This window comes from Buceros rhinoceros, unplaced genomic scaffold (assembly GCF_000710305.1).
Source record: "Buceros rhinoceros silvestris isolate BGI_N320 unplaced genomic scaffold, ASM71030v1 scaffold44184, whole genome shotgun sequence".
Taxonomy (NCBI): domain Eukaryota; kingdom Metazoa; phylum Chordata; class Aves; order Bucerotiformes; family Bucerotidae; genus Buceros; species Buceros rhinoceros.
The window spans coordinates 4,688-12,080 of NW_010408424.1; the positions used below are offsets into that span (position 1 = coordinate 4,688).

Sequence of the window (7,393 nt, forward strand, 5' to 3'; positions counted from 1 at the left end):
GTTATTATTTAAAAAGCGATATAGATATGTCTTTCTCTAGATAACCAAGCCTCTTCTCTTCTTCGAAAAAACGTTTTGTGTAAGAATTATGTGTTTGTACCCTTAAAGAACAGCCTTATTTTCCCCCAGGTCAATGATCATGCTCTTAGCCTCATCAAAAAAAGCTGAGGCCACTGACAGAAGGGACTTTTACTCAGTAAGAGAGTTCTAAGTGTCATAGGGACAGAATAATTTGTGAGCTAATTATATAATGCTTAATGTGATCATTTCACAGAAAAGCAAACTACTGCCGAAGGACAGAAACCAGTGCAGTGTGGAACTTGGACAAAATACGCAGAAGGAGGCATCTTCACTTCTCCCAATTACCCCAACAAGTATCCTCCTGACAGAGAGTGCGTCTACATTATAGAAGGTGACCAGCCAAAGAAGCTTTATATTTTATCAACTGTATATAAAAAAGGATTGCATTATTTTATCAGATGCCTATACGGTCATGATAAATCTTTTCAAGACATAAAATTTAGAGAAACTATCTCTACATTTTTTCTTTTTTCTTCTTTCCTTTTTTCTTTTAATTTTTTCCTTTTTTTTCTTTTCCCTTTTTCTTTTTCTTTTTTTGTAGATTATTTAAAAAGTTTGTAGAACATACCAAGAAATTCTGGAAAACACTTGATTTATTTCCTGACATCACTAATAAATTAGTTCAGGTGATAAGTATGCATGAGTCACTTAGTAATAAACACTATAATTTATTTCAGGATATTCAGAGAATGAATAGAACCTAAAATGCTGTAATATGACAGAATAAAGAATATTTTAAAATGAGTAAAAAAATGAACAGATGAAACAAAAGTGCTTTTGACTTTCATATAGATATTTTAAACTTATCATTACTGAATCAAGGATGACAAGCACAAATAGGCAACAAAGAACAAAGAAGGTCATACAGAAAGTACCCATATAGGGACAGTTCATGAGAAATGAAAACAAATGAAAACAAAACAAAACAAAACAAAACCAAACCATAAAAGAACAAACACTAACACCAAACAGCCATAAGACAGAAGAGTGGACAGTTACAGGCATGGAGGTGATGTAAGAAAGAGTAGAAGTGCATTACCGGCAAGTTAAGTGGTTTCTTTTCATCAGTCTTTGCATGGTGGATATTGAAGGGATTGTTGTAAAAATGAATCTGTGGAAAGTAATAGAGATTAGTTACTGTCAGAGCTTAGCAGCAGAATTGATGAATCAGGTGCAGGAGGGCAAGTCACTGTAACCAAGAAGATTCATTCATGAGTTGTGAATACATGCAGAATACAAGACGGGCGCTTTTTCTAGCCATCTTTGGTTGGACAGGATTATTAACTCCAAATGATGGAGCCAGGTATTTTAGAAATATTTACTTTACGAAAGATGCAGGTAGTACCACAGGAGATTTTCAACGATGTGTAGCTGGTTCAGATCGAATTAGCTGCTTTAGAATCCTTCACCACACCCTTTCTGAAACCAGCCTCTCCTGCCAGATCTAATGCAGAGCTACTAGAAGAAACATATTTCATTAAACCCTTCCAGGGAAATCATGGATAGTAAATGCTGTATGTATTGTTTAGGGAAAAACAATCTCGGCAGAATGACTGAGATTCTCTGAATTCAGTTTTAGTGCTAGGTAACCTGACTGAAGTCAGAATTAAAGAGGTGATTATAAATCATGGAGTCAAAACAAGCCCTTTAAAGAAAATTTCTGCTTCTCCAGCCTTCCCACTTGAGTCCGAAATTTAAGCAGATGTATGGTAAACATTTACTTTCTGTCATAGTTCTGTAACTGATTTAAAACAAAGAAAAAATTTTAAAGAAATATAAATGTCTATGTTCAATATGTACTATCTAGCATTATATTTTTTGTTACACTGATGTTGCTCATCCAGGTCTTTTTGCATTTATTATTAAAATTATCTTTCTGACATTCTTGTGAGGCTGGGAGGATGCAAGTCTAGTTTGTCTTCAATGGTCTGAAACATAGAGACATGTTTTATCATTACAGAGAAAGGGTGTGGAAAAAAATATATGGCCATTTTTGTAAACCCTAGTCCAGTATCTCAGGCCACAAGGTGCCTGAATGCACTTTATTGTAAAGACTTTTGTCTGTTTTATAGCTATTAAGTACTTATAAAAATACGGTTAGTAAGCTGAAAGGTGCTAACATACATAATGTGAATTAGAATAGCTGAAATTGGAAATGTGTAAGAACAACAGAGGAAGGAAAGATTTAATTAACCAAATTCTATGATGAAGATAAAATTCCATGTTGACAAGTTTGGAGTAATGTACAGTAAAAAGAGTAATCCGACATCTTGTTATATTTTACAGGAAAAATCAGTCTGGCAAAAAACACTTACATGTAATTTCATTTGTCACTGATATTTTCTGCTTCCTGTCCATCCATAATCAACAGTTTGGTTTGCAGTGGGGTTTTTAAAACCCGTGATGACAGCAGCTCTAGCAGCATAGAATTTGATGAGAACCATGCATGTAGCACAACATTTTCAACTCTGATCTCCCCCTGTCTATTTCTAAAAAGATCAGGAATAGTCATGTCTGAAAAATGGCACAACAATAAACAGAGCTGTAATGTCTGAGCAATGATATTTTTAAAAGTAGTGGCAGTTTTCAAAAAAGACAAAATGAGAAACACTGAAGGGCAACAAAAATTATTTTGAATTAGAGTCAATTATTTTGTCTATATTTAGTCTTTTTACAATGCATAAAAATGTCAAGCAATTATAAAGCAGGTTAGCAAGCGAAAACTTCTCCCTAGATCTTTTACATTCTGTGGAACTCGGTAGCATAAAATCATTAATTTAAAGAATTGCAAAAAAGAAAAAAAAAGATTAATTATTTTAGTAATAACAATATCTTTAAGGTCACACAACAATCTACAGAGTAGATAATCCTTGCTAATCCAGGACATAAATATTCATTCAATTTTAGGGTGAGACAGAAACATCTCCTTATGCATCTTATTCGTGTATTTATTACTGAGATTCCAATACATTTCAAAAAGCTTCTTTTGCTGTTGAAAACCAAGCACCAAGCTAGAGGGACTGGTGGTAGGACCCATAAGAGCATTGCCACGTTGTTGTCTCCCCTTTGCATTTCTTAGTTCAGCCTACCAGGACTGTATACACCGTACTGACAGCTCTGTGATGTGAGTTTAAACACGTAATAATCACCAGGTTCCTTTCCGGCGGCTTGCTTTCGTCCTTAATTTTTCGCTAGGGAAATTCTGATGGCTGCCCTCAAACACAGTTTCTGCTGACTTTTGTGGAGTTGAGTATGTAGCGTGCTGTAATAAAATCAAATTTCAACTCATGATACAATTTTTTCATCCACATTGTAGATTATCTTAAATGTATGCAAGCCTTTTATCATTTCAAAACCGCTTTGGTAAGGTAAAGGAGCTGGCAAAAATTGCCATGATCATAGACTGTGAGTTTCTAAAAGAGAAGAGGATTTTGGACTGCAGAGGCTTCTATCCTAGCAGTCAAAGGCGTAAGCAGATCAAACAGCTAAAAGTTTCTTTTTTTTTTTTCTCTTTTTTCTCTTTCTCCTATTTTAGTAGTAATGATGATTAGCTATTGGAACAACTAGGAATTTTAAAGTCCAGGTTGGATGTCTTTCTAAAAGAAATCCTTTAGGTCATCCAGAAGTCATAGACACAGTACAAAAATGCTATAGAGGAGCTTTTTGGTGAATCCCATCTGCCTTTCAAAATGCATTGAGAATTTATCCTTTTTTTTTTTTTCCTCTTTCAGTCTTATTTGGCATATAGAAAACACAGGAAATAGCTGAGTGCACACATTAAATTCCCTGTAGGGCCCAATTTCACCCTCGTTTCGCATATTCATGACTCTAACCTGGCAGAACTCACAGCTGCCCAGAACGACCGCAGCAGTGGCAGCAGTAGCCTTTGCCAGACTGCAGAAAATTTGGCATGTGTGCTCCAAAGGGAAATTTGCACAGGAGATTTTGTAAGAGCAAAGATTTTTGCTTGTGTTAAAGATATTTGGGGATAGTCATACTTTACACAATATATCTTAAGGATTGGTTTGGAAATTCCGTAAGAGAAATAGTTGTAATACTTCATCCTTTGGTTTTTAATAACCACATGCTTATTGATAAATATAGGTATGGACTAGAATTGCTTTACGGAGATATGAAATAAATTTTCCACTTTATATGTTTGTGGACGTTTCTAGTTAGCTGTCTTTAAGGTCTTCCATGTATTCTCTAAAGACCATTAAACTCTTTAATCCTACATATTTCACAGGTGTTAGAAAATGGTCATGAATCCCTGTACGAAAAATCTCTCTTCAAAGTCCTTTTGTATTTCACATTGATTTTTGTGTTCAGAAAGTTTTCATCAAAACAAGGAAAGAATCCTCTTTTAAAAGGAGGGTATAGGTGGCTTTCTTATCAATAACAGCTGGACAACTAGAAAGACCAAGGATTATTGAAAACTATTAGTACTGTAGCGACTCGGATATATGGGGTTAGGTGTTGAGTTCAGTGTCTCATTTCCATGCAGTCTGGCAGATTGAAGCAGATTTTTCACTTAACTTCAGCTGTCAGTAACACAGACTTAGAGGCTGATCAGAATTACAACCTTAATTGTGTGTTTTGTTGCAACTGTTCTACTGCAAGTTGGAACCCAGTGCCTTCTTTCTCATTGAACATAAAATCTCAAGACAGCACTTGTGTAAGATAATTAGATGAAAAATATGACAAGACATGCAAGCATTAAGTAGTCTTTCCACAGTATTAAACATTTTTGAAGAAAGATAATTGGAAGCTAAATATGGAAGATTTTTAAGATTTGAAATAATTTCATTAAACAGCTTCAGTATACTTTATTTGGACTTGACAACTTTTCCTGACATTGTAGCCACAGAAAAAGTTCTGGAGAGGTCAATTGGCTTTACCTGTGAATAAGGATATTAGAAATGACCACTCAATTCCTCATTTTCTGATTAGATGGCCAGATTCCAATCCAGTCTGGAAGAATTACAGTTTCTGGGGTTTTTGTTTGGTTGGTTTGTTTTGTTTTTCTCTAGCTATACCACACATCATTAATAGTCATTATTCTGGACTTGTTCTCACTGTATCTCTTTAGGTTTTACTGTGACCGCATTTGCACACACTTTGTTGCAAAAGCTGCTTTTGGCGAAGAAACCCTTTGCTATGCCAGAGTGCAAGTCCAAAATGGTTCCTTTTTCCCTGAAAGGAAAGGTTAAATTTGGGATTCGAATTGTGTCTTTTCATCCATCATGGTTATTTCCCAGAAGTTTTGAATAATTTTGTTTCTTTGGTAGGTTATTGCAAACAGTACATTTAACCTTTAAATATCATTCAAGATGAAGCACAGAGGTACATTTAAAAGCATGTGATGAAAAGGTACATCGATATGAGTATAGCACTCCTTCCTCCCTTTGCCCAATCTTTTGTGATCACCAGAATCCTTGCAAGAAACACAAAGTGTTGCATTCCTTGGGAGAATTAGGAGCAAATACCTCGTGCTCTTCGGACTAGCTTGCAGAGCAGGCTGGGACACAGGCAGTACCTGTACTCCTATCTAAACCAGGTTGGGAAAAGTTCACTAGCCTTAAGGCTGACAGCTACAATCACATAAGTACAAATTAACTCCTTTCACCTTCCCAGTCAAGAGGATAGACACTGCTTGCTGTGAATGGACCTTGGCTGATTGGAACCACCACGTCGTATCTAAGAACAGGTTTTGGCAGTTCTGACTGGCTTGGCCAAAATGCTCCTGGGGGTGGGGGGCAGATTTTAACATTTAAGGAGTGTGAACGGTCAGTGGTCCAGCCCCAAACTCATTCCCCAGCCTTGTTTTATTTAGCAGTGGAAAAATGGTGCTGATGAATAGTTGATGCTCCATTCTTGAAGTGGAGCAGCCTCTACATATGGGAGCTTTGGGGGAAAGTAGAAGCCCTTTCCTGAGTGCTCCTTGAGCTGATGTGATTCTCTCTGACCCTCTAGCAAGAACTGAGCTTCACTAGGAAAAACCTCATCTTGACTTTGCTGAAAAATAAATAAAAGCAGAGAAGAATAAACTAAAGCAATATTCTGATCATAAAAGTAATGTGATCATAAAAGCAATGTGAGATTCAGAGAGACACATGGAGGTTGCTGAAATTGAGCAATTTTTTCTCAGGCCATTCTTCCACCGAGTCAGTTGATCTCGTGTAACTCTGTAGGTCTGATTCTCTTTTACCCACAAAGACTCTTTTTATATACACACTTTTTTTTTTAATATATATTTATGTACTGAAGCTATAATTTGTTTTAGGGCTCCTTTTCCACACCAAAAATCTTATCAAATGACTAAGCTATAACTCGGAGGAGGCCTGAAGCCCACTTTTATATGTTACATGAATCTTGGATTCAAGAGGAGACCTGTTAAGGTTTAACTATGGGCCAGCCCTCATAAGCCTCCTCTAGGTATGAAACAGCGAAGGCCTAACACAGGAAGTTTGCGAAGGACAAACATGTTACGTTAAAGTTGTAAGCCATTTTTGAAGCAGGTGCCTCTATTGCGGTGGAAAACAGAGTAGGCACACATTGTGTGTGTCTGACACTAACAATTCATCTTCATATCTAGTTTCCTGGAGATCGGTATAAATAACAGCAAGCGAATAGTAAGTACTCCCCTAAATGTGAAATTCTTCAACTTGAGAACAGTAGAAAAGATTTCTTTCTTATGTGGGATTAAATAGTTCAATAAATATCAATCATTTGTATTAACATTGGAAGGAAATCTTTCTTCTCAAATAACGTGTTTTATTAACTTCAATGATTATAAAATGAGGCTGTAATTATTTACATTAAATAGCTGTAAGTGACTGTGTGCTCTTATGTAAAGACTGTAAGATTTATCTAATGTCTTCTTATTTAGTTCATTGTAAATAGTCTCCCTTCTTACGTAATAAACTCATCTCAAAAGGTTCAGTTTAAAACATTTCAAAATACATACGAGATCAAGGTCGTGGTCACACTGAGAGTTTTCCTTGAGGAAAGACGTGGAAGGATACTGACTCCTGGAGTGGCATCAGTTTCCACGTTAAACTCATGCACTAGGCCTGGAGTTTGATCTTCATGTTCTCATGTGAAAATAATAGCAACTGAGGCAAAGCTCATGGCAATTTCAACCTCTTCTAATATGTGTTAAGTGTAGGATGTGATCCCACGAGAGGCACAGCAGGCAGTGACACAACAAACGCATGTCTGCAAAAGGCTGTATCGCACCATGGTCAGGCCACTGAAGGCAGGCATTATTTGCTACGGACAGGACTAAGCGTAGGAACGGCACACCGCAGGA

At 36.5% G+C, this 7,393-nt stretch overlaps 1 protein-coding gene across 1 annotated transcript in view; it reads left to right on the forward strand.

The window, feature by feature from the left end:
- Window positions 1-7,393, forward strand: part of LOC104492313 (neuropilin and tolloid-like protein 1) — a gene marked incomplete at its 3' end in the record, with an annotated part of 10,198 nt that overhangs the window by 1,561 nt on the left and 1,244 nt on the right. Inside the window, exon 2 of the mRNA XM_010134853.1 lies at window positions 275-412. Within this exon, the coding sequence (XP_010133155.1) occupies window positions 275-412 (138 nt within the window). The remainder of the gene's footprint in view (window positions 1-274; window positions 413-7,393) is intronic.